Below are 27186 nucleotides of genomic sequence, written 5' to 3'. Positions count from 1 at the left end.
TCCTGGCTGATCCATCCATTCTTTGGTAGGATGTTCTTTACCTTCCATGTATTTGTGGTTTTTCCAACTTTTTTCTTGTGGTTGATTTCAAGTTTTATAGCATTGTGGTCTGAAAATATGCATGGTATGATCTCACTCTTTTTGTACCAGTTGAGTCCTATTTTGTGACCCAGTATGCGATCTATTCTGGAGAATGTTCCATATGCAGTTGGAAAGAATGTGTATTCTGTTGCTTTAGGATGAAATGCTCTGAATATATCTGTTAAGTCCACCTGGTCCAGTGTGTCATCCAAAGCCCATGTTTCCTGTTGGTCTTCTGCTTAGATGATCTGTCCATTGCTGTGAGTGGGGTGTTAAAGTCCCCTACTATTATTGTATTATTAGCAGTGAGTTTCTTTAAGTTTGTTATTAATTGATTATATATTTGGCTGCTCCCAGTTAGGGGCATAAATATTTACAATTGTTATATCTTCTTGTTGGATAAACCCCTTTATTATAACAGTCTTATTACAGTCTTTGGTTTAAAATCTTGTTTATCTAAATATGGTTGGCTACTCCACTGTTCTTTTGATGTCCATTGCATGATAAATGGTTCTCCATCCCCTTGCTTTCAATCTGGAGGTGTCTTTGGATCTAAAGTGAGTCTCTTGTAAGCAGCATATTGATGGTTCTTGTTTTTTTATCCATTCTGGTACTCTGTGTCTTTTGATTAAAGCATTGAGTCCATTTACATTCAGAGTAATTATTGAAAGATACGAATTTCATGCCATTGTAGTAACTGTAAAGTCCCTGTTCCTATAGATTGTCTCCATTCCTCTCTGGTCTTCATTACTTTTGGTCTCTCTTTATGCTCAAAAGTTCCCTTGTAATATTTCTTGTAGAGCTGGTTTAGTGTTCATGAATTCCTTTAGTTTTTGTTTGTCGTGGAAACTCTTTATCTCTCCTTCTATTCTGAATGACAACCTTGCTGGATAAAGTATTCTTGGCTGCGTATGTTTCCCATTTAGTATGTTGAATATATCATGCCAGTCCTTTCAGGCCTGCCAGGTCTCTGTGGACAGATCTGCTGCCAGCCTTATATGTCTACCCTTGTAGGTTAAGGACCTTTTTGTCCCAAGCTGCTTTCAGGATTTTCTCTTTATCTTTGTGATTTGCAGGTTTCACTGTAACATGTCCTTGTGTTGACTTATTTTTGTTGATTTTTGAGGGGAGTTTTCTGTGCCTCTTGGACTTGAATGCCTGTTTCCTCCCCCAAATTAGGGAAGTTCTCAGCTATGATTTGTTCAAATAAACCTTCTGCCCCTTTTTCCCACTCTTCTTCTGGGATTCCTATAATTTGGATATTATTTTACTTTATGGAATTGCTGAGTTCCCTAAGTCTACCTTTGTGATCTAATAGTTTTCTTTCTGTATTCTTTTCAGCTTCATTATTTTCCATCATTTTTTCTGCTTTGTCACTGATTTACTCTTCTGCTTAGTTCAGCCTCATCTTATGGCCTCCACCTGGGACTGCATCTTGGTTATAGCATTTTTAATTTTGGCCTGGCAAGATTTTAGTTTTTATATCTCTACAGTAGGGGATTCTCTAGTGTCCTCTATACTTTTTTTTTTTTTAAAGCCCAGCTAGTATCTTTATAATCCTTGTATTAAATTCTAGTTCAGACATCTTACTTATATCTGTATTGATTAAATCCCTTGCTGTGAGTACCACCTCCAGTTCTTCCTTTTGGGGTGAATTTTTCTATCTCATCATTTTGTCCAAAAAAGAAAAGAAGAAAGAAAAAGAAAACAACAACAACAAAGGAAACTTCAGGAAGTGTTTCTGATGTATGCTGTGTGTACTCTGCTGTTGCCTTTTGGCTGCTCTTTCTTGCTGGCCCATCCTCTACAGAGTTCCTCCTTCCTTGCATGGGGAGTGTTTGGACCTTTAACCAGATGTGCTTTGCTGGTCTGGGAGCTAAAGTAATCTTGACAAAAAAGAATGCAGTTGGAGGAATCACTTTACCTGGTATTCAAGCTTCCTATGTAGATAAAGAAATCAAGACATTATGGTATTGGCAGAGAGATAGATAGATGAATAGCATAGAATAGAGAATTCAAAAATATATCTACACAAATATGCTCAACTGCTTTTGACAAGGGTGCATGTCAATGGAGGAAGGACTTGCTTGTTCAATTATTGCTGGAATGATTGACATTCATTGACCAAAAGAAACAAACAAAACACACAAAAACTCCTTAAATCTCACGCTTTCTATAAAAAATTTTCTCAAAATGGATCATAGACTTAAAGGTAAATGCAAAACTATAAAACTTATAGAAAAAAACATAAGAAAATCTTTAGGATTAGACACAGAGTTCTTAGAGTTCTTAACTGACACCAAAAGCACAGTGCATAAAAGGAAAAATTGATAAACTCACCTCATGAAAATTAAAAACTTACTCTGTGAAAGCCCATGTGAAGGGATGAAAAGACAAGCTAAACTGGGAGAAAATACTTGTAAAGCACATGTCTTTTGTCTGACAAAGGACTAGCATCTAGATCATGGAAAGCACTCTTAAACCTTCATTGTGAAAAGACCGTTCAATTAGAAAATGGGCAGCAAAGAATAGGAAGGGACATTTTATCTGAGAGAATATACAGACAGCAAAGAAACACATGAAAATACGTTCAGCATCATTAGAAATCAGGGAAATGAAAAAAAAAGCACAAGATATCACTCAACAGCTATCAGAATGACTAAAATATAAAAAATGACAAATCTAAATATTGACAAGAATATGAAGAAACTGGGGTGCCCATGTGGCACATTTGGTTAAGGTCTGACTCCTGGTTTCTGCTCAGGTGGTGGTCTCAGGGTTGTGGGACTGAGTCCCATGTCAGGTTCCACACTCAGCACAGAGTCTGCTTTAGACTCTCTTTCCCTCTCTCTCTGCCCACACTCCCTCTCTCTCTCTCTCTCTTTCAAATAAATAAATCTTTACCAAAAAAATATGAAGAAACTGGGTCACTCATACTTTGCCAATAGGAATACAAAATGATATAGCCACTCTGGAAAATAGTTTGACAGTTTCTTATATATGTAGAATGCAATTACCATACAACCTGGAAATTACATTCTTGGGCATTTATCCCAGAAAAACCAAGATTTGTGTTTACATCAAAACATGTACACAAATATTCTTAACTGCTTAATTTGTGGCAGTAAGACACTAAAGCAGCGCAGATGTTTTCCAATGGATTAAACAAACTGGGGAATATTGGTAAACATTACAAAGGAATAAACTGTTGATACATGTAAAGATTTGATGCGTGTCCAGGGAATTCTGCTGAAAGAAAAAAAAGAACAATCTCAAAAGGTTATGTATTATATTGCTCAATTTATGTAACATTTGTGAAATTATAAAATTTTACAAATGGAAAACAGATTAAAAATGGAAGAAGACAAATGGAAGATTGCCAGTGGTTAGGGAAAGGGACAGGCAGAGGCAGGAGGGGCTTGGGTGTGGTTATAAAAGGCAGCAGGAGGGACACTTGGGTGCTGGAACTGTTTAGTATCTTGACTGTGGTGGCAGATACCTAAACCTACACAAATAATAAAATCATATAGAACACACACACACACACACACAGAGAAAGGACTTAAAGTAAAACTGGAAAATCTGAATATAATCAGCAGATCGTATTAATGTCCATATCTTGGTCATAATAGTCTACTGTAATTTTACAAAATGTTACCATTGGGGCAAATGGAAAAAACACACAGGGGATCTCTCTGTATTATTTCTTACAACTATATGTGAATCTATAATTATCTCATAAAAATTTCAATTAATAAAAAGAAAAAATGAAAAATCAAAGAATGTCTGTCACAGTGATTGTTGCATACCAAGCAATCTTAGAATATTGGTTGAAGAAATCTCAGAAATAATGAGTTGGGTTAATGCTGTCTGGATGCCTTAAAAGGATAAGATGGCAGATTATAGAACTACTACAACTTGGTGCAAAATTCTCAAGTGGATTATTAAATAAGATTATCAAACATTTATGAGACAAGAAAACTGCCACATAGCATGGGTGCATTAAGTTAAGTGAGGGTGACATAGTGAAAAGAACTGGATTCAGATGACCTAAGCACATTCCCTTATCTGTCAGTAAACAGCTGTGTGGATATGGGCAAAGAGCTTGAGTGTTTTGAGCTACAGTATCTTTATCTGGGAAATGTTATACAACTACATATTCTTTAATGGGTAGTTTAGAATCTATTCACAAAAAAATCTGTTAGCTCTAAATGTACCAAATTTACCTCAATTCTTTTAACAAGGTTATCTGATGATAAAAGAGCTTCCATTTATTAAAGAACACATCTGTGCTGGATATTTATGTGATTTTATAAAGCACACACTTTGTTCCTATCACAGATGGGTGTTATTAATCCCCTTTTTACAAATGATGAAATCAAGGGTCAGAGTGGATCAGATGAATGAGGATCACAGTGTGTCCTGATAGCAGGGAATCAGTTGACCAGTTTGCCATGCTATAATGATAGACAAGATGAATATATTTCGGGTGGGTAACACTACCATGAGATAAGACTACAGTGAACAGTACCGTAATAATTCTTAGTTGTTTGGATAGTTATACCTAAACTGTGTTAATAATGAGTCCATGTTTATTTCATGGAAAGTTCTTTTGGTGTTTCTTTAACCTCAACCTGTCCAACTTTTTTTTTTTTTTAATGAACAACGTGGTTAAAAGAATAGAAGAAATTCTCACCAGATTTAAAAACAAAAACAAAAAAAGGAAAAACATTCAGATGAATAATTTATTCATATATTCCTTTATTCAAGTATCATATCCAAAACAGGATTTAAGATAATTTAATTCATTCACAGTGTGATCAGTATTCAAAGAGTGAAATACATTAGTATCAAAAGCAAATTTCTGCACTTGGCGTATAAACTATCTTGCTAGATAAGGAAAGGCCTTAACATTGAACAGGGTTGGGATTTGGGAAACTGGAACAGACGATGAGAGTGAGTGTGATTGGCTTTTGGATTGAAATTTGGAGCTTCCACAAAGGACTGGAAAGGGAGTGTCTAGAGTGCTATCTAAATACATTTTTTTCCTTAGTCACAAGATCTTGGATTAAAAAAAATTTCCTATAAAAAAACAATAATTTTCTATTAGACAGATCCAGTTTATTTCAAGTTGATTTCAAGTGCAACAGAAACCAACCACGTGAAAATTCTAGCACCAAAGGCTGTTGTAAATTTTAGGTACAGTCACAGGAGAGGGTGTTGAGACCCAAGGAGGCAATATAGTCTTGCAGTTTCTGCTTTAGCCAGACCGCATCTTGAGGATGGTAGGTTTCCTTCCTTCCGAACTATGTAGTTACTAGAAAGAGGAAGTCCTTGGAAGGCGTCCAAGGAAGTGAAAGTTGTGAAAAGCATGTCAAATGAGGAAGAGCTGGGACAACCAGAAAAGATAAGACTTAGGAGTGACATGAAAGCATCTTTCAAATATAAGAAGAGCTGATGTTTGGAAAAGATGGTTGGTTCTGAAATTCTCAGAAAACAGAAAGTGAAACTAGAAGAAGTGGGCGGAACTATTAAAAAGCACTTTCTCCGGTGAGAGCCTTTCCAAAGTTGATTGGAGGCACTTCTAAAGGTCAAAAGCCTCCCAGGTTACTCATTATCTTCAATTCAGTGACTGTCGGTTGAGAGCCTTCTTATGCCATTTTAAATGCTTGAAATGGATCAGTGAGGAAAACAGACAAGAATCCTCACTCTCGGGTGTTTACATTCTGGAAGGCATGGGGAAACGTTTAATGAGCAATGAAACCAATCAGTAAATTATGTAGTCTGTTGGAAGGCAAAAGAGTTATGGGAAAAAAGTAGAAGAAGACCCGAGGGATGAGGGAGGTGGAAGGGGAATGGGGCAGACCTTAGTTGCAGATACACTGTCAGAGCAGGTCAACCTCACTGAGGAGGCATTTGAGCAAAGACTTTGGTGAAGGGTGGGAGGGAGTTCTCTGGGGGAAGAGCATTCTAAGCAGAAGAAAAGAAAAAAAAAAAAAAAAAAGCCAAGCAGCAGCTTGAGATGGGAGTACGCTGGCACGGAAGCCTCCTCTGCAGATGTTTAAACAGAGCTTGGCAAAGCACCTGTGAAAGAAGCTGAAAAGACAGTTTCTGGTTTTGGTGAGAGCTTGGACTCCATGACTTCTGAGGTCTCTTCCAATGTTTCATACTCCCTGAGCTTCTGATTCTCTGATAATTCCGAGTAATTAATTTGGTAGCGATGAGCAGGATGGATTCAAGAAGAGAAACACCAAATCAGGGTTACAAATAAATGGTGAGACAAATAAATGGGCAAGACAGATAGTGTAAACATTTCAAAATGCTGACCATGTATTCACATATCGTAAGAATATTGTGTAAATCATGCAAAGCATGTTTGCAGACCACCTCTTGCCCAGGGGCCACCAGTTTGAAACCTTTGCATTGGAGAAAGTGAAATCAGTTAAGAATGTAATGATGTAAGCCACACCTAAGGTTGTGGACAGAAAATCAAAGGAGAATAAAAAATAAAAGAAGAGATGGGAGTCTTTGGTGAGAATTCTTCCTTTGTTATGATTTGACAGAGAACCAAAAAGGAAGAAATAATCAAAGATTACTGTGTGGTTGAGACTCCAGGAAACCAGTTCACACTGCCTTTGCTCTTTCTTAAGCAAGACTCACATTGATTTTTTTTCCCACCTATTATCAATGACCAGATATTTACTTGCCTTTTCATTGTCCTCTTACAAGTAATCACCTATAATTTAGGTACTTAAAGAAAATATCAGCCAATTCAACCTTTCTCAATTAATTTGAATCTATAATGTAACTGTAGTCATAAAACTTTTGAACAGAGGCTCAGAATTAATTAACTGCAACAATTACAGAAACAGAGATAAAACTTTTACTCTTAATGTTTAACTTGTCCTGTTTCCTTGTTGCAGGTGCCTTTGTTTGCAAGATGCTGCCATTTGTCCAGTCTACTGCTATCGTGACAGAAATTCTCACCATGACCTGCATTGCTGTGGAAAGGCACCAGGGACTTGTGCATCCTTTTAAAATGAAGTGGCAATACACCAACAGAAGGGCTTTCACCATGCTAGGTGAGGATGTACCAGTGGCCATATTGCCATTCTTTACTACAAAACACACAGAATTTCTTCAAAGTGAACCATTTCGATGAATCAGACAAGTAGTTTCTTGTCTAGCTTGTAGGCATCGGGATGTAACTTCAGTATTTTAGACCCTCCCCATTTACCTTGACCCTCACTCCTTTTCTCCTTTAGGCCTACCCCCACACTTAAAATCCCCCTTTCAGAGTTACTTCTTCAGTTTAAGTCTTAACCTTCTAAGCACTACTTTCAGGTAATTTAAGATAACCTTTCAGTGGCATTGCCACGTTAACATTCATTAGATTAGTAACCTGTCATCCTCAGGTAAGAGGCGTCTAAGCTAAAATGCCCTTTTTAGAGCAGGTAGATTTTGATAGGGGAAGGAAAGGTACTTTTCAGAAAGGTAGAGAACAGGGATGCTGCTCAGAGGTGGCCCCAGTGGTGAGGCCACAAAATGAGAAGTCCACAGGGCTCATGCGAACCCTGGGTGCTGAGTGCTAGAAGTGCTTGAAGAAGATATATTCCATCCACTTCATAATTTTGCTTCAGGCCTTCCTGAAACCTCAGTTTGCTGTAACTATTCCTGAGTCAGCAAGTCATGAGCAGGGACCTCTTGATAAGTGGCAAACTCAAAGTGATGTCCTAAAGCCCAGCATAGTAACACGGAAGAATTTCTCTATCCGATCATGATAATCGAGGCATTTAAAATCTTAATGGGCTTCCCAGTGTTTTGAATGTATGATAGTTCACCAATGAGAGGTTGAGGGAGCAACTAATGTGATAACCAAAGAGAACAATTTTTACTAATATCTCACTTGGGAGGAATGAGTAAACATTTATTTCTGCTGTAAGAATTTAGCCAGCATGGGAGAGTAGAATTACAGGAAGAACCCCTGAAGGCTTTGCAATACCAAACTCATTTTACATAGTTTGAAATGAATAGATAAATCAACAGGGAAACATTTGTTAGTTTAAGTTAGTTTCAAATGTATGGCCTACCCTCCCTACAAAGAATTCAAAGGCCTCATTGCTTTTAATAATTGACATCTTTCCACCTTCAAAACATCTGAAAAGCATGTGTGGGTGTGGAAAACTGGTGAAAAAAGGAATACATGGAGAAGGAAAGTTACTAAAAAGGAAAGAGAAGTAGAGAGTCCAAGGATCTGAAGGAAAAGTCAATAACAGGCAGTCAAGGCAATTTCTACTAAAAAAAAGTCATGGGAGTTAGAAAGGATTCTAAACCAAGGAGTCTCATCTCCCCATCAAGCTTTCGTGCAGTGTTGCCTGACATCTCTCTCTAGCTCTGTTACACTGGGAACCAGCCCTGTCCTCATGCCCAGTACCCCCTAGCTGAGACTGCTTTGCCCCCAGGACCACCATTCACAGAGCCCTGCTGGACTCACTTGCCCACAAGGGTTCACAGATAATACCAGTAATATAAATTCCACTCTGGCCCTTCTATCTCTGAACAGGCAGTAGATCCAGAAGGATTGGCAATGAGTTAAGCGAATTAGACTCAATTCCTCCAGAATTTCTACTAAAGATTGGAAAAAGCAATTGAACGTAAGATAATATGAGATAATGATTGGACCAGAATAGAATAGATGTGTATGGCAATGGGGAGAGGGATTGATTTGTGAGTCTTATAGCTGTCGTAAATCTTTGAATAATAATGACTCTCTATAGGCAGTGCCAGTTCATGTGTTTCTTTATAATAAACCCCAGTGACAGTTTAAGTGAGTCTCAGTTTCTTGGAACCCTAGGCAATATACTGTTTTCTCAGTGGTGCTACTCAATACAGAAAGAACAAGAAGAATTTGAGTCGAGAAATTACTCTCAGAATTGATGTTCAGTCTCTTGATTCTGGTCTCATCCTAGTCTGTTCAGATTCTCTTTTGTTCCTGGCTAAGGACACATCATTAAAGCAATTCCCTCAACAAAAACATGGAGGACAGGGAATTTGGAAAGAAGCACTCTGGTTTCTGATGTTTTAAGTGTTTGTTTTTGTAAATAAGGAAACAATACTCATGTTATGATGCTTAAGATAAATGGTCCTCAATTGTAGGAGGAAGTCGTAGATGGTGGTGTATATCATGTCTCAGTTCATATTCATCTGTTTGACAACCAAACAGCACGTGCTTGATCAACACCTGCTGAGGGCCAGGAATTTTCCTTGGACTCTTGTTTGGGGAAACAAACAAACAAAAAAAGTAAATTGCATTGTCTTTGCCCTCAATGAGCTTAGAGGAAGTTGAGAAGAAACGACTAAGGGCAGCAAACGACTAGAGGGCACATGGAGACAACAGGGAATTAGCAGCCAGTTCTGTCTGGAAATGATGGTGGCTTTCAAAGATTTCCTAGAAAAAGTGACATTTGAGTCAAGCCCTGGAACCTGAGTTCACAGATAGTGGGAATAAGGTGCCAATCCAGGGTGACAGTGTCGGGGCACAGAGCAGCTGAATGCATTCTGGGGTACAGGGACTGAAAGCAACTCTGTAAGTTCTTCAGTAGAGGACCCTGGTTTGAAGAACATGGACAGAAATGTAAGAGGAGAGAGAGGCAAGTGAGAGAACCTCAGGAACCATGTGAAGGGTTTGGGTTTTATCTTATAGTCACTGAAACACTATTCAGGAGTTTTATTGTTTTAAGGAGTTTTAATTAAGTATTTAAAAATGTTTCAGGAAGACTATTCCAGTAGCAATTTTGAAGATGGTGAGAGAACGGCCGTGAGAACAGGTAGAACTTTGCCCCGCTTGAGGGCAGAGATGACTGCATATAAGGCGGCTTTATGCTCAGAGCATCTGCTTTATGCATAAGCACGCCTGTGTTTTGCTTTGTTGATGGACCCATATTCTGATGATTTTAATGTTTTGGCAGGTGTGGTCTGGCTGGTGGCCGTCATCGTCGGATCGCCCATGTGGCATGTGCAACGCCTTGAGGTAGATCGGGAGTCGGATTGATAGTCCTATTATTGAAATGTTTCCCAGCCCTCTCAACGATAATCCGATTTCTTCTTGCAAATTTGTATGATCCCAATTATTTCACTGGAAATTTTTCAAGTGGATTAAATCATTTGTTTCAAGATTTTTCCCCCTCTGTTTATTTAGCTCTTCCTTGATCTTATGTTGCTAAGATTTTAATGCTTAAAAGAAAATTTACCAGGGTCGCTTTCTATATTTTCCTGCCAGCTGAACATGCCTTTCCTAGTGGCCTCCAATGTCTTGTTACATTTGAATAGTTCAATGGTTGCTCTAGATTTTTCTTTTATTTTTAAATCACATTAAAAAATTGTCATCAATTATCTGCTTATTAGTTGAATCTCCTTCATAAGTCCTTTCTTATCCATCTCCCAAACACGACAAATTGCAATTTGAATTGGAATGTGTGGCAGGATCATCTTATCTGACCTCTCTCCTTCCCTTACACGTTTATCCGATGGGCCCAGCATTGCTTGGGGATTCACAGTGGAGGGAGCACGATGTTGTTTTTGGTGACCCAATCTCTCCAATGGGGCATACATACTTCAACATGTCCTGCACGGGTGATCTGGCCCAGACGGTAGTCTTCAAAGGCAGTAGGGAGTTGTTCACACACTCACTAAGATAATTTTTTAGACCATGTATCCTTTTTATACCTTTTTAAATTGACAGAAGCAAATGTGAAACTATTTTGGATATGCAGTGTCCATTGGCAAGGATAACAAACGAGTCCTCAGGTAAGGGTACACAACTGTGTGTGGCCAGCTCTTTTCTCCAAGGCTGTCCTTACCCCAGCAGGAATCCTGTACCAATGGAGTCCTCTCATAAGTGACCCAACCCACTCCTCATTTGTGGGGTCCATTCCTGGCCTCTAGACACAAGGGGACTTGTCTAGTTCTTTAAATAAAATTATTTTATCATACGCTCTAAATATAATTTAAATATGTAACTCATTTAGTTTGTGGAAAATGCATATGGAATTGGCAAAGCCAGTTCTTACTGTCAGCCAAATCAGACAAATCAGATTTGCTTTCTGTCCGGAAGTATGATTTCATTTTTCATACCAGATAAATGTATTAATATGCATCCCCACAGCCACCTTCTCACTTCTAAAATTCTACTAGAGCGAGTGTGTGTGAGCACGCTCAAAGCCTGAATTTCTCACCTGGGTGAAATAAAGCGCCGCCGACTTCACCTTTTCCACCACTGAAGTCCTCTTGCTTTGCTCTCGCCGGGCTCTATCTCAGGAGTGATGTATTTGACAACTTTCAGGGGATGGACGCAACGAGGTGGTTAAATTAAAATTGTCATCACTTCTGCCCCTTCACTGTATGAAAAATGTGAATTCACAACATCTCACCAACTGTCAAAGCACCTTTTTTTTAATGCCAAGCTTTACCCTGAAACGAAATATGTTTAATATAGAGAAAAAGCACAAAGCCCTGTCATGTATTTATGGTTTCTTGATCATGGTGGCTTCACTGACACCAGTAATTCAAACCACCTCCTTTTTCAGTGCCTCGTAGCAAGACTGGGGCGGGGGAAGAGATCTGGTTCATGTAGCTGGGGAGAAGAGGGATTAGAAATGAAGAACTGGGAACGTAGAGCCAGCACAACACCCAGTCTCAGGCTTCTCTTAGTCAGTGGAATTTTAAATTATTTTAGAGAGAGCTAGCGAGAGAGCACGAGCAGGGAGAAAGGGCAGAGGCAGAGGGAGAGAGAGAATCCCAAGCAGACTCCCCATTGGGCTCAGAGCCTGACGTGGGGCTCAATCCCAGGACCCTGAGATCATGACCTGAGCCAAAATCGAGAGTCAGACACTTAACTGCCTGAGCCACCCAGGTGCCCTGAGGCAGTGGAATTTTAGGGAACTGTAGGGCTGCAAATAGAAGATCTGAAATTGGCTCCCTTAAAGCCATCTGCCCGTGCCCCCAGAGAGTCTGTGCTTGTCCCCCAGGGCAACATGCACCTATTTGGAGACTGCTGGGGTAGCTTTGTGCCTTAAGATGTGCCAATGTTGTGCCTGTGGCTGTTGGCCTTTGTGGGCTCTGCCTACATGGAGTGAGAATGAATTTCACTTTATATCCGGTTCCCAGGGAGTTTGGATCTTGAAATTATTATTCAATAAGTGTCTTCATCCCTCATTTATTTGCAAATAACACCTCCATCAGAGCTTGAATTTTCTTACCTTTGATGAGTATACCAGGAAGCTTTTTCCCTGGTTCAACTGACTAAAGATTGGTGATAAAATCTGCAGGAACGAAGGCAGAAATACATCTAAGACCTAGGTATTCTCCACCTGGAAAGCTCTAACGTGACTAAAATGGCAATAGTGCTAAATTCTCTTTTGTTCTTTTTATCCAGATACATGGCTCTTGAATATACTTTGCTTGGTTTGTCCCTTATTAGCATTCGCTATTATTATTAATATTGCTATTAATAATATTTTGAACTCATGAGTCTGTCAGAAATAGTATTAATAAAAAGACATTTCCTTTCTGTAAAATATCTACCTCAAAGGCTTATAGATAAGTCTGAATATTTGTAGACCGACGATAGTTTGAATTCCAATTTCTTATTCATCTCAGAATCTTAAAGCTATCGGTTACCTTTCTAAAATCTTTGCAAAGCAATCTGATCATTCCAACCTGAAACAGCGGTAACAAAATACAAGCTTTCAATACTATCAATTGAAAGACATCTGATGCCTTGCCAAAATTTGTCTCTTCAACCATTGAAACAAAATAATGTAACGTTAAACTAGCTGGCATGCCACTACGAAATATTTTTTTCATACATACACTTTGGTGGTTGTAGTGTATTCTTCAGCTGGAAAGCAATGTTCTTCATCTGGACTGGATACATACTCTGGTCAAAGAGTGTAGCTCCCTTTCACGAATTGAAAAATCATGACCATAGGGTAAAAAGTGGTGAAAGATTAAAACAAAATAAACAGGCTATTGACCTCAATTCCATTTAAAATAGAAAAGAAAGTATAAAACCATGAAAATGTAAGGAATGAAGTGGAAAAATGACACTTCATGACAAAAGACCAATCAAAAATATAACTCATTTGAAATATGTGCCCGCGGTGAATACGTAAGGATCTGAAAAATCCAGCGTTCCTTACAGTAGTACTTGGCTGCTCTGTTCTTTCGATGCTGACTCTGGCTCCTCTAACTGGATTGTTCTTATGTTAAAGATTAAGTATGACTTCTTATATGAGAAAGAACACGTCTGCTGTTTGGAAGAGTGGGCCAGCCCGGCACACCAGAAAATCTATACCACCTTCATCCTGGTCTTCCTCTTCCTCCTGCCTCTGATGCTGATGCTGGTCCTGTACAGTAAAATCGGTTATGAACTTTGGATAAAGAAAAGAGTGGGGGATTGCTCAGTGCTTCGAACGCTTCATGGAAAAGAAATGTCAAAAATAACCAGGTCTGTTTAATGAAATACTCACCTCTGTTTAAAATATTTCTCATTAGTCATGCTGGAAGGAGCAGTTGCCAGAGATCTCTGAATTCCCAGGAAATCTAGCCAAAGTGCCATTTGTAATTCATGTTGAGGGCCTGGGCTGACTTTAAACTCTGGAGATTTTAGGTATGGTAGGAATTTAGAAAATTTAGACAGTCATTACATTTTCATCTCCGTGTCAGTATGATGTGGTGGAAAGAGCTGTGGTGTCCTTCCCGCCACTCATCAGCCACATGGAGCGGGTGAGCATGCTTACTCCTAAGCCTCCTGCTGTCCTCCTGTGTACCAGGGAGCTTAACGAATACCCGTCCTCACTTCCTCCTACCCATGAGTGATGCTAAAATACAGGAGACATATATGAACATCCTTTGGTGACCGGAGTATGCTATTTACTTTAAATTATCATTATTGATATATAATAAGGGCTTTCTTTTCTGATCAGATTCTTTAATAAAAATTCTAAAACACAATTGTAGTCCATATGGCTTATTTTATAATCTACATGGATGGCTATTACAAACAAAAACAAAAACCTTATAAGGAGTTTTGTGGTTTGATGAAATTTTCTCATTTCTTCGAGTGTGCAGCGACCTCTAGTGCCCAGTTTGCATGAAGCAATCGTCCCTGTCACCGCGGAGTGCTGGGTTGTGGAGCACCCTGGGACTTACTGATTTAGCACTTCCACTTCCTCAGAAGAGTGCTCTTCAGTGTAAAGTGAATAAGAGCTTGAGCACTGAAGTTAAGCTGCCTAACTTTAAGTCCACACTACCCCTTACAGTTTAAACGCTTTACTGGTCATCTGACTTTGCAAGTACTTAACCTTCTCCATGCCTCAGTTTCTGCATCCATCAAATGGCTTACTGAGAAGATGAATGATGTAATCCATGCCAAGCATCTAGAAGAGTGCTAGAGCCATCGTGAGCATACATCATAAGGATGTTTATTATATGAGAAATATAGGGATGAGGGTAACAGCAATGGGAAAAGATGAGAAACAGCCCACAATTAACCTGTCATGAGCTTTATTAATATTTGAAGAATTATGATTGAGAGATTAGGCTCAAACTTTATTTACTAACTTTGATATCAATTTGACAGTTTTGCCAAGAAGTTAACTAATACAATGTATCCTTATGGGTCTAGGAAGAAGAAGCGAGCTGTCATTATGATGGTGACAGTGGTGGCTCTCTTTGCTGTGTGCTGGGCACCTTTCCACGTTGTTCACATGATGATTGAATACAGTGAGTGCTTTTCATTCTCATTTGATAGAAGTTCTAGTTCATTTCCTGTTAGAATGGACAATGAATCATTAAAATTCTTTGCTCTCCACTTGGGTAATCAAATATCAAACATTTAATGAGTTTCTATCATGTCTTCAAGACCACCAGATCATTACGTGGTAGGTAATTATGTATGACTTTGACTAAATCTTTAATAATTACCAAAGATACAGAAACGTTTTTGAGTCTTCTTTCATGCCATGCCTCCCGTTCTCCCTAAGCCATTCAAACACGGGGAGAAGGGTGACATCCTCTGAGTGCTCTCTGGTTTGATTTAGAATACTGACTTGAACCACGTGAATTTAATGACACCTCTGATTTCAGCCAGACCCTCAGTGTATTACCTCTGATAATCTGAGACTTAACATAACTCGGGTGATTGTGTTTCCATAACACAAGTGAACATTTGAATGGTAACAGCTGCCCCGAGTTTACGTGAAGCTTGGAATCAAGCGGAGAGGTAGTAAGCTCCCTCCTGTGTGCTGGGCGCCGGGCTGTGCTTGTGAGCCAAGACTCTCTAAGAACGAGGACGCATCACAGAGCTTCTGTTTCTTCAGACATCAGATGGCTCTTCCCAAAATTGTCTTGAGACTTTTATCATGCCTTGTTAAAGTGTAAGTGTTCGGTAAAGACAGAGGATAAACAGAAATTCTGCTTTCTGCTCATTAGAACATAACGCATTCCAGACTATTGCTTTTTATTTCAGGCAATTTTGAAAAGGAATATGACGATGTCACAATCAAGATGATTTTTGCTATAGTGCAAATAATTGGATTTTCCAATTCCATCTGTAATCCCATTGTTTATGCATTTCTGAATGAAAACTTCAAAAAAAATTTTTTATCTGCCGTTTGTTATTGCATAGTAAAAGAAACCTTATCTCCAGCACGAAGACATGGAAATACAGGAATTACAATGATGCAGAAAAAAGCAATGTTTGCCCGGAGAGAGAATCCTGTGGAGGAGACTAAAGGAGAAGCATTCAGTGATGGCAACATTGAAGTCAAATTGTGTGAACAACCAGAGGGGGAAAAAATATCTCAAATGACATCTTGCCCTGTTCAATTCTGAACTTTTTGAGAATTATGTTTTAGGCAGTGGGCACTAATTATAACAATGTCTTCATAAGTAGTACCATTCACAGCTTAATCAGAAGAGAAAATTATTTTGAGCAAAGGTTGAAGAATGTTTTATTCTTAGAATGATAAAAAGAAGGAAACAAATCATTTTTTCATAAAAAATATACATGAAAACTTTGAAAAATTAGTAAACCATCCTTCTAGTGAACCATCATAAAAGTGGATTTAAGAAAAAAACTTGACAGAAATAAATTTCTTGGGTAGTACTTTTTCCCCCAATGCAGTCAATGTAAAATGACTTTCTTCTTTCTTTCTTTCTTTCTTTCTTTCTTTCTTTCTTTCTTTCTTTCTTTCTTTCTTCCTTCCTTCCTTCCTTCCTTCCTTCTTTCTTTCTTTCTTTTCTTCTTTCTTCTTTCTTTCAGATTTATTTATTTATTTTAGAGAGAGAGGTGGGTGGGAGAGGCAGAGGGAGAGAATCTCAAGTAGACTCCTCATTGAGCAAGGAGCCCAGTGGGGAGCTCCATCTCAGGACCCATGAGATCATGACCTGAGCCGAAACCAAAAGTCGGGTGCTTAACCGACTGAGTTGCCCAGGCGTCCCTATAAGGTGACTTTCTATGTATTGCTAAATTAGATGAGAAAATAACTTAAAAATTATACCTTCTTTCTTGAATAAGTTAATAGTTGAATACAGTAATGTAATTTTCAGTGCACAGTTGAAGCTTGGTGATACAATCTTTTGCAAATGAGATCTGTCCAATAATCATGAAGGCAAAGAAGATGGAGAAGCCACAAAATGACAGATGAATGAGATTTAAAGGCAGATGCCCAGGTGTGAGCTTCTTACAGCCCTGCCAGCTACCACTGCTGTGATGACTGGCAAGTCCCTGACCCACTATAAGCCTCTGTATTTTCCTGTGAGATGGGGCGGTGCCTCCTCTGCCTCCCAGGGCCGCTGCCAGCACTTTGCACTCTAAACCGCCCTCAGGCTAATGAAAGTTCCAGGCCTCCCCTTTCTTTCCCTTTTGCTTCCCAAGAATGGCCCTCAACCCTGTCCTGCTTTCCACCTGTGCCTGGTTTGTAGCTGGTTTCTCTAATCAAATGAAAAATATTTCTGGGATCCTCATGTGTAGGTTGACACGTAAGCCAATCTATCTCACTATTTCCATTTTTAAACCCCTTACTTTACAAGTGGGACAAAAGACTGTTATATAAAAGGACTTTTTGATGTAGTTAGCAGATGAGAGAGAGAATCAACTCCAAGCCCATGAGATTTTACTGTGTCCAAGACTGACCCCCAAGAGAGCGAGGCCAAGAAGAGTTCCCCACCCATATTCCTGACCTAAATCTCTCTTAAACTTAACCCCTCTTCTTTCCAGTCCTCCCTTCTTACCCTCAAATGTCATGGAACCAGTGACCGTGTCCCAGGGCCCTGTCACTTCCCCTTTAACATCTGAGATTCCCAAAGTCCATTCAGAGTCTCTTGGCTCACATGTTTCTTCTGCCTCCAGTTTTCCAGCACTTACTCTTTTCCCCAGGAAGGACGAGAAGCTCAAGAATTCTCAGGGTATTTCACTTGTGAAGTTTTAAGTTTTGGGAACCAGAGAACTCAGGCCATCGGGGTCTTTCAAAATATAGACATTTAACTTTATAGGAGTGTCGAGCGTGGATAAAGAAACAAAAATGAAACACTGTGGTATTAAGAAAAAATTCTTAACAAAGTTAAGAAAAGAAAGCTGATGATTTGGTTTGCGTTGAAATGGACTTATTTTGGGTTTTGTGTGCGTCCTCCTGTTATGACCCTGTGGCAAAACAATAGTTACCGTCAAATCATTAAGCCATTAAATATGAATCAGATTCTCCGATTTTGGTTATTCTTATTTCATCAGTAAATATCCATCCGACTCTTCTTAAATTTGATGTACACATGCTCCAAATATAACTTAATGAAGAACAGATAAATCAACACTTACTGAACATTTAATTATTAAGATTAGAGATTTTTAAAATTCCTAAACATTGCAGAGCTTGATCTAAAAACATTTAAATATTAAATTATAATTTAAGTAATTACTTTAAAATGTCCAGACATCCTATGAAAGACCCCCCCCCCCATTGCATTAATGCCATTTCAGAAACAAAAATAGAGCACGTTTTAAGTTGTCCTTCAAACATGCAATCTTTTAGCGCCCGGCTCGCTCAGTCGGTAGAGCATGAGACGCTTAAACATGCAATCTTTTTACTCTGTTATAAAGGTTTGGTCCAATCCATTACTGAGAAACTGTTAGAATTAGCTAAAGCAGCTCTGAGTCCAGTCTGGGCGCTGAGTCCTGACGAAGCTGTAACAAAGCTTATGAGCCCAGAGAGAGTTCACCGTGGATTTGCAACAGGAGCCCTGGTTATGGTCTTTCTTTTGCTTTCCTCTGACTTCGCAGGCCCCTGAGTCTCTTAGGCCCTTTGTCCTCCACCCAGGTATCTGCTTTCTCCCCCTTTTTTTTCCTTTGCCTTGGGATGTCACTCATTTTACTCTATCTGATTTCCCCTTAATTTCTGCTTGAAGTGAGAATTGAAAATGTCTCTTTGGATCCAAGAGAGGGTTGAAAAAGATGGTCATTAAAACCATTCATTAGCATTTGGGTAAAATGTCTATAAAATCAGTGAAAAGATATGCATCACTGCTCAGACCTCTAAGCCTTCTATTCCATTATGAATCATTATGCCAAAAAGAGCTGTGCCTTTTCTTCCACTCTACCAAAACGAAAACAAAAGCAAAAAACAAAAACATAAACAAAAAAAATCACCTCTTTTATCATAGTTTGTTATGGATCAGGACATCAGCATTATGTGTGCTAGCTTGACTAAAGACTAGTTTCTAAGTCCAAATATGTTTTAAAAAGAAGAACCAAGTTGCAGAGCTTATATACCACTTTGTTTGAAGACCTATTATAAATTACAATAATCAAAAGACGGTGGTGTTGGCCGAAGAATAGACATATAAACACTTGCAAAAGAATAGATACCAGAAGTGGATGCACACATATATGGACAACTTATTCTTTTTTTTTTTTTAATGATTTTTTATTATATTATGTTAGTCACCATACAGTACATCCCCGGTTTCCGATGTAAGGCTCGATGATTCATTAGTTGGACAACTTATTCTGACCACGGCAGCAATATAATTTAATGCAGGAGTCCTTCAAATGTTGAAACAGACCCACCCATGAAAAAGTGTAGACTGGTTACACTTTTTTAGACGTTGTTCTCATTCACTTATTCAATAAAATTTTTGGAATTCCTGCTATGTGTCAGACCCAGACACCCTGTTTCCTTTTCAAGATCATGAAAATCCTTTCTACTCGAACCAGATGAGGCTTAAGAGGGTTGGTTGGCAAATGAGAGAATAGGGGGAAGAAAGTTGTAAAATCAGGTGAATATATATACTTTAAAAACATGCATAGCTTCACTGGCTTAAATCTCAGGCTCTTTTTCACCCAGATTTTTGTTTTCTAGAACTGAGATTTATGATTCATCTATGAAAGAAAAAAAATCAGAAAGAAATGAGATCAAATGACACAAAAATACTCCAATTTGTATATTTAGAACCCTGAGAAGACAGGAGTAAGTGAAATATTGTGCTGACTCCACTGGTTTCTGGTCACCATGCCAGATTCCTGGGCTGTTGCTATGTTTACAAAACTGTGTTGACTCAGGAAAACCTAGATATGAAGAAACCATTTTTATTTTATTTTATTTTATTTTATTTTATTTTATTTTATTTATTTTATTTTATCATTATCATCATCATCATCATCATTTTTGAGAGAGAGAGAGAGAGAGAGTCCGTGCACACAGGCTGTGGGGAGGGGCAGAGCAAGAGAGAGAGAGAGAATCTCAAATAGGCTCAATGCTGAGCATACAAGACTCAATCTCATGACCCTGAGGTCATGACCTGAGCCAAAATCAAGAGTCAGTTGCTTAACTGACTGAGCCACCCACGTGCCCTGAAACCATTTTTAAAAGGAATCTTCAATGAACTGGGAAAGGCAGTTTTCAAAAAGGAGATTTCAATGAAAAAGAATATCTGGGAAACCTATAATTATAGCTCTTCTTTGTAGGGAGTAGGCATTTCAAGTGTCACAGTTTATCTCTAAACTCCACAGCCTGAATGGGTACAAAAATAATTAAAGAATTTTGTATTTAAGATAACAGACTGTGTAAACATATTTATTTTCCCTACTGAACTTCAACCAGAATGATAACAAAAGAGTAACAGAATGTATAAACCCACAACAATGATGAAAAACAGAGGGTAGTTACTGTGGATGAGAATTTTCCATAAATTTCTTGAAAACAAAACTTAGATGTTGATTATGAACATCATAATCATGAAGAAAAACAGAGGAAGTTATAGGTTAGAATATATCTAGAGAAGACCAAAGGAAGAAGAAGGAATTACTCTCTTCAGCACAATCCTAGAGATACTTGGGATCTTTTAGATGGAATCTGAGAGGGAGAGGGAGAGAAAAAGATGGGTAAAAAGGGGAAGAATTCCTTGATGATTTGTCGACAGTACATCCCATTATTCACCATGTACAAAATGGCCATAACAAAGGCATTTACTTCTCAGTACTTAACACTTCCTTCCCCACCCACAAATACACAGGTTTCCTTTTGAATGAAATGGGAGAACTATAATAGTTAGTGTGACTGTTGGCAGAAACCACAGGGTTCTGGAATGCCAGAGTGTCCTCGTGTAATGATTCCACACCCAATTACCCTAATCAAAGCCAGCCACTTGCCAGCATCAGCCCATATTCACGGAGCTCTTAGTCAGTTCTCATTTCTGCCTCCTTAAAGGACTGTTAGACATTTTAGAACACCCTGAAAAATAAAGGAATGAGACTATGATAGAGATAGAAAACTAACTCTAGGATAATCAAGTAATTCAAGATAACAAAAGAAAATTTAGAAATGAATTTAATTAGTACTATTCTCACAGAGATGTAAGAAGATACTATTTTTATAAAACCATCAATAAATCATGCTACAAAAGGAAAAAATTGGACTAATAAAACTCTAAGAAATTAAAAATAGATTGCTGAAATGAAAAATAGAATATTGACTCATCTTTATTCTCCATATATTTAAGAGGAACCCCAAAAATTTCTTTCACAAGCGTTTCCTAAATATGTTTGTATGGCAAACCTCTTGAGGCTATGGTTATCATTCAGAGCGTTGTCTAGAGACAGATGGCACATTCCAACTGAGTAATTTGAGGTGACATTAATAAAGGGACAATTTACAAAGGAGTGAGCAGGGTACAGAAAAACAGAAGGGTTGATGCAGTACCAGGTGCTAATTATAGCAAGGCAGTGTTCCCATCCCTAGGCCTCAAGGGCAGACAAAAAGATGGAGGAGGATGAGAAGGAGGAAGAAGAGGAAGAACCGGAGGAGAAAAAGAAGAAATCGAGAGACAGTGAAAGTGCTGTGTGTAGGGAGTCACCTATTGTAGCTGTGACCGTGGGTGGAGGTGTAAGCCAGCCATGCTCCTCCTCATAGCAGGTGCCATGAGCACAAATGCACTAACCTGACTCATGCTCCCTGTGATCTGCAAGTGGTCTCCATTCCCCAAACACAGTTGAGAGGCAAGGGAGCCTCCTTCATCCAGGCATGGAGCAGACTGATGCAGGGTGAATGATTCTGGGTGGACAAACAGAAAATATCCAGTACGTGAACGCCTGACCATCTTTAGTCTTGTGTTCATATTTAAACGGTGGTTAGGTAGACATAAAAGTCTAAGTTCTCGGTTCATTTCATTCACTTCCTCTAAATCTGTGATGTTTTGTTTCATTTCAATGTAGCTGTTTAGAATTTCAATGTCAGTCCGAGATATCTTCTTTCTCTTTGGCATCTTTTAGAATTTGCTCTTTGACGTAGATCCTATAGGATTTTACCTCCGTGTATTTAGATGTGTAGTTTTTGTCCTTTGGTACTCTGAGTACTTTCAGTCTGAGGTTTCGCATCTTTATTTTTGGAAAGCTTGAGTTGTTATTTCTGGAAATACTTCCTTCCCTCTCTTTATTTTTGTTTTTTCTTCCAGACTTTCTATTCTATGGATTTCACACTTCTACTTCTACTCTCCATTTCACTCAATTTTTTCATTAATGATATTTTTCATCTCTTTAAACTTCCTTGATGTCTTCTTTTTTTTTTTTATTAATAATGATTTTTTATTATATTATGTTAGTCACCATACAGTACATCCCCGGTTTTCGATGTAAGGCTCGATGATTCATTAGTTGTGTATAACACCCAGTGCACCATGCAATATGTGCCCTCCTTACTACCCATCACCGGTCTATCCCATTCCCCCACCCCCCTCCCCTCTGTAGCCCTCAGTTTGTTTCTCATAGTCCATAGTCTCTCATGTTTCATTCCCCCTTCTGATTACCCCCCCTTTCTTTATCCCTTTCTTCCCCTACTGATCATTCTAGTTCTTATGTTCCATAGATGAGAGAAATCATATGATTGTTGTCTTTCTCTGCTTGACTTATTTCACTAAGCATTATCTCCTCCAGTGCCATCCATGTTGTAGCAAATGTTGAGAACTCATTCTTTCTGATTGCTGAGTAATATTCCATTGTATATATGGACCACAACTTCTTAATCCAGTCATCTGTTGCAGGGCATCTTGGCTCCTTCCACGATTTAGCTATTGTGGACATTGCTGCTATGAACATTGGGGTGCATATGGCCCTTCTCTTCACTACGTCTGTATCTTTGGGGTAAACACCCAGTAGTGCAATGGCTGGATCATAGGGTAGCTCAATTTTTAACTTTTTAAGGGACTTCCACACGGTTTTCCAGAGTGGCTGTACCAACTTGCATTCCCACCAACAATGTAGGAGGGATCCCCTTTCTCCACATCCTCTCCAACAATTGTTGTTTCTTGCCTTGTCTATTTTAGCCATTCTAACTGGCGTAAGGTGGTATCTCAGTGTGGTTTTGCAAATGACACTACAGATAAAGGACTGGTATCCAAGATCTACAAAGAACTTCTCAAACTCAATACACGAGAAACAAATAAACAAATCAAAAAATGGGCAGAAGATATGAACAGACACTTTTCCAATGAAGACATACAAATGGCTAACAGACACATGAAAAAATGTTCAAAATCATTAGCCATCAAGGAAATTCAAATCTAAACTTCCTTGATGTCTTCTGGGAGAATTTCTTAATGTGATATTCTTGCTCAACAACTTGTTATTTTTCTGTGTCTACCCTGCCTTTTGATCCTGGCTTATGATATTTTATTTCAAATTTTATATTTTTCATACTGAGCATATCCACTTGATTTTTCATTGTAACTGTCAATTTCTTTTTCATATCACCAGAATCCTCCTTAAGATTAAAAAATTTTTTTTAATTGAAGTATAAGTGAGCTCTGTAGCATTTCTTAAAGGATATTTTTAAAGATTTTATTTATTTATTTATTTATTTATTTATTTATTTATTTATGAGAGAGAACGTGTATGAACAGGGGGAGGGGTAGAGGGAGAAAGAGAGAGAGAGAGAATCTCAAGCAGACTCAGTGTTGAGTGCTGAGCACAGAGCCCAATGCGGGGCTCAATCTCATGACCCTAAGATCATGACCTGAGCCGAAATCAAGAGTTACATGCTCAACTAAGCCACCCAGGTGCCCCTGTTATGCTTATTTTAGATTCTTGATTTCCTCATTCCATTTATTTTGCATGACTACATAGATTGCTTATTCGTCCTTCATCCTCTAATAGCAGCTGTGTTTTTCAGATGTCTCCTTAATTTACTCTGTGTGTTCTTATTCCCTCTCAAAATGTTAGAGATCTTGGCTGGTAATATGCAGGAGGCCTGACGAGGGGCTGCATCCAGGTGCTGCCCTCTTTGTGAGTTTATAAAGAGTCTGTCCCTCAAGGGGCAGAGTTGCTAGCCCCCCAACTTAGACTATTCTATCCTTGTTTACTCCTCTCCCACTCAAGTAACCTTGGACATTTTATCACAATGTCAACTGAATTCCTTTTTCCAGTGAGAATGAAGTCACCACATTTTTATTCTACCCATTTATCTATCCGTCCAATATATATTTATTGAGTGACTTCTGTATGCCAAACTTGCATTTATAAGATAGCTCTACTCATTAGTTATTAGTCCATAGAATGGGCTTTGACCAAAACTAACTCACCAGCTTGAAAACAAGCAGATACACATAACTTTACTAATTAGCCATTTTCAAAACTTTTGAGAACATGATAAAGCAAAAATTTATAAAATGTGCAAAAACTTACATATTTATGCCTGTAAAATAATTGTTTATACTTTAAAATGCAGCCTTTTTAAATGGAACTCTGAGACACCGTAATTGGAGTTATGTTATGATTTCTGCCTTTATGTTTATTGTTACTCAAGAAGACAGAATATGTACAAGAAAAGACAATGCTAGACAGCAAAATATGTGTCAAAGAAGAGATACAAATATTACTATGGAAATTTAGAGAAGGTCCTGAAATAGTCAAGGAGACAGTAAGACAACAAGAGCTGAAATTTGAAATATTTAGACAAGTTGTGGGGTTAGAATGGTCTGGGGAAGAAAAAATGTTCTAGATAAGAGAAGTAGTGCAAAGAAAGATTCCTGTTTGTGATGAGGGAGAATCCTATTAAAAATCTAATAAGATTTGTTTTAAAGCAAAGACATGTACTGTGAGTAAAGGAATAGTGCTTGGAGGGTTAAATTGTGTGGAAATGGTCCAGAACAGCCAACTATGGAGAATGTGTCAATAAGGGATGATTGAAAGTGTTTCGGAGTGAGCAGGTAGGCCAGATTAAAGTTAGATTGCACTGGTTGGTGGTCAATCCAAGTGGCATGGTCTAATAAAATTTTCTAATGATGCCAAAGAGTCAATGGGGTTGTCTAGGGAATTCAGATCAACAGAGAAGGTGAACACAAAAGGAACACTAAAATAAGAGGTATTTTCTTGAAAATATAACAGCTGTTCTATTTTTAATAACAGAAAAAAATAATGAGAAAGGAGAAAACAGTAAGGAGGAAAAGAACTGATTTTCTTTGAGTAGATATGAAAGGTTCTCCCTCTGTCATCAGACACAAATAATAGGGGTTGCTACAGGAGGAGGGTGGGAAGTATGCAATGTGGCACAGAGAACATTGGTAGGGTAGATTTCTGTGAGTAGATGAGATTTTGTGTTGTCTGATATCATCGCTCTTGTTGAAAATTTGGTGTGGCTGAGCCTCTGGACACGACCTCTTCCTCATCACTTCCTTGGGTGGAAAAGGAAGACAGTGTTTTTCTCTTTTGAAGTTCTTACCTTGCTGGTAATAAGGTCCTCTGAGACTGGAATCTCACTGAGGCTTTCAACATTCTGTAGGAGAAATGTTAGCTCTTAAGATTGCCCAAGAACTGATTAAAGTTTTGTGTTTCCATGGTTATGGATGACATCCTCATCCTTAGCTGGTCTTTCATCAGTACATGCTTGTGTCACAAGAGGAATAGGATAAGACTATATGGTTGAATCACATCCAAGAAGTTACTATTTACTGGGGGAGAGAACCAGCTAAAGAATATCATATTAATTTATTTGTTTTAAATAAAACAAAATTAATAAAATTAACTCTTAACTACAGAGTCTCTATTTCGCTAGGTTGGCAAGAAACTAGTTTAAACATTGAGTCACTGGTACTCCATCTGCAAATATTAAATGTATTTATATTTATGGTTATGGGAATGTGTACCTTATTGTGTAGATTTAATTTAAATGCCTACTCAATTAGAACTAAGTTTTTCCGGGAACATGATTTTCTAAAACAAACAAACAAACAAACAAACAACTATAACAATAAAAAAGTAGACACATAATTAAATGAAAATAAAAGAGGCATACTATAAACTTTCTTTTGTTAAAAAAAATAGAGAGTTGGGCTTCATAATAAAAATAAAAGAATCTAGGTAAATGAATAACTTAAATTGGAATAATTCAAGAAATTTTTTATTTCCAATAGCTGTTTTGGGTTTTTTATCTGATGATTTCCTTATTTTTACAGATCATTGAGAGTGTAAAATTCAAGACTTAAAACAAAAGTAGATATTCTTATTTTGCCCACTAAAATTGAAGTACTACTTTTCTCATGTTATATATATTTTTATTGCCTCACTTCTGGAAAAAATACAATGGTAAGTATAATAAATATTTAAAGCCATTTATATTTGGTATTAGAATGCAAGTAGATTTAAATTACAATTGTGCTTGATGTTGGAATTTGTATCACTTTACCAAAACAGTGAAGTTGTTCTTTATATATATTCATTAATTTAGTATGTATTTATTAAGTGCCTATACTGGTTAAAACGTTAGGCATGCAACACAAAACAAATGCTCACTCTGGGAGCTTATAGCCTGCCCTGGTATAAGAAAGGGAGAAAAATTTCAGGTAAAATGGGCAAGTTGAAGAGAACCATACACCTACTACAGAGAAATCAGCTGTTTTGGAATCAGAGGAGGAGGACTATGCTGGAGGTGGTGGTGAGTAGGACTCAGGAATAAGCTGTGATAGAACTGACCATAAATTGAAAGGAAAAAGGCCTTAAATGACCAGACATATTTTCTAAAAGAATTTAATGCTTTTTAGTCAAAAGATGATTTGTGGAATATTGAGCTTCTATGCCCTGAAAATTTCTCTGGATGTGTTGTGTTGTGTTGTGTTGTGTGTGTGTCTGTGTGTGTGTGTGTTTATCTTCTAGTAATTTCAGTTATTTTTCTGTTACTCTGTTCAAGATTTTTCTGAAGTATTTTCCCCTTATGGTTTATGCATGATTGTTTGATCTTCAAATTAAGACTGACACTCTTCCAATTGGGACTTCTTGGATCAACTCTTTCTAGCTTACATCTTACTGTGTAGACTTTCTTGCATTCTCTGTGATTATAACAAATGTAATAAATAAACATATATAAATAATTATATAATTATAGTAATATAATACATAAATATAAGTAATAAAATAATATATCATGTTGTTGTAAGTGTTAAGAAAACATTTATGTAAATGTACCAACACCATGATGCCTATGAAAACACTTATTCATTCCATTGATAGTAGCTTCCTTGCTTGCTCATTCTACCTCTGAAATTTTTTTAAGAACTCGCTTATTC

General features: G+C 38.0%; 1 protein-coding gene across 1 annotated transcript in view; it reads left to right on the top strand.

Annotated features, from left to right (window-relative positions):
• Positions 1 to 15975, top strand: part of QRFPR (pyroglutamylated RFamide peptide receptor) — a 37857-nt gene extending 21882 nt beyond the window's left edge. Inside the window, exons 2-6 of the mRNA XM_026499084.2 lie at positions 7005 to 7163; positions 10050 to 10111; positions 13353 to 13588; positions 14768 to 14865; positions 15611 to 15975. Of these exons, the coding sequence (XP_026354869.2) occupies positions 7005 to 7163; positions 10050 to 10111; positions 13353 to 13588; positions 14768 to 14865; positions 15611 to 15975 (920 nt within the window). The remainder of the gene's footprint in view (positions 1 to 7004; positions 7164 to 10049; positions 10112 to 13352; positions 13589 to 14767; positions 14866 to 15610) is intronic.
• The last annotated feature ends 11211 nt before the right edge of the window (positions 15976 to 27186 follow it).

Source organism: Ursus arctos, unplaced genomic scaffold, assembly GCF_023065955.2.
Source record: "Ursus arctos isolate Adak ecotype North America unplaced genomic scaffold, UrsArc2.0 scaffold_11, whole genome shotgun sequence".
NCBI classification, from domain to species: Eukaryota; Metazoa; Chordata; class Mammalia; order Carnivora; family Ursidae; genus Ursus; species Ursus arctos.
This window is presented reverse-complemented; position numbering and strand designations above follow the sequence as displayed.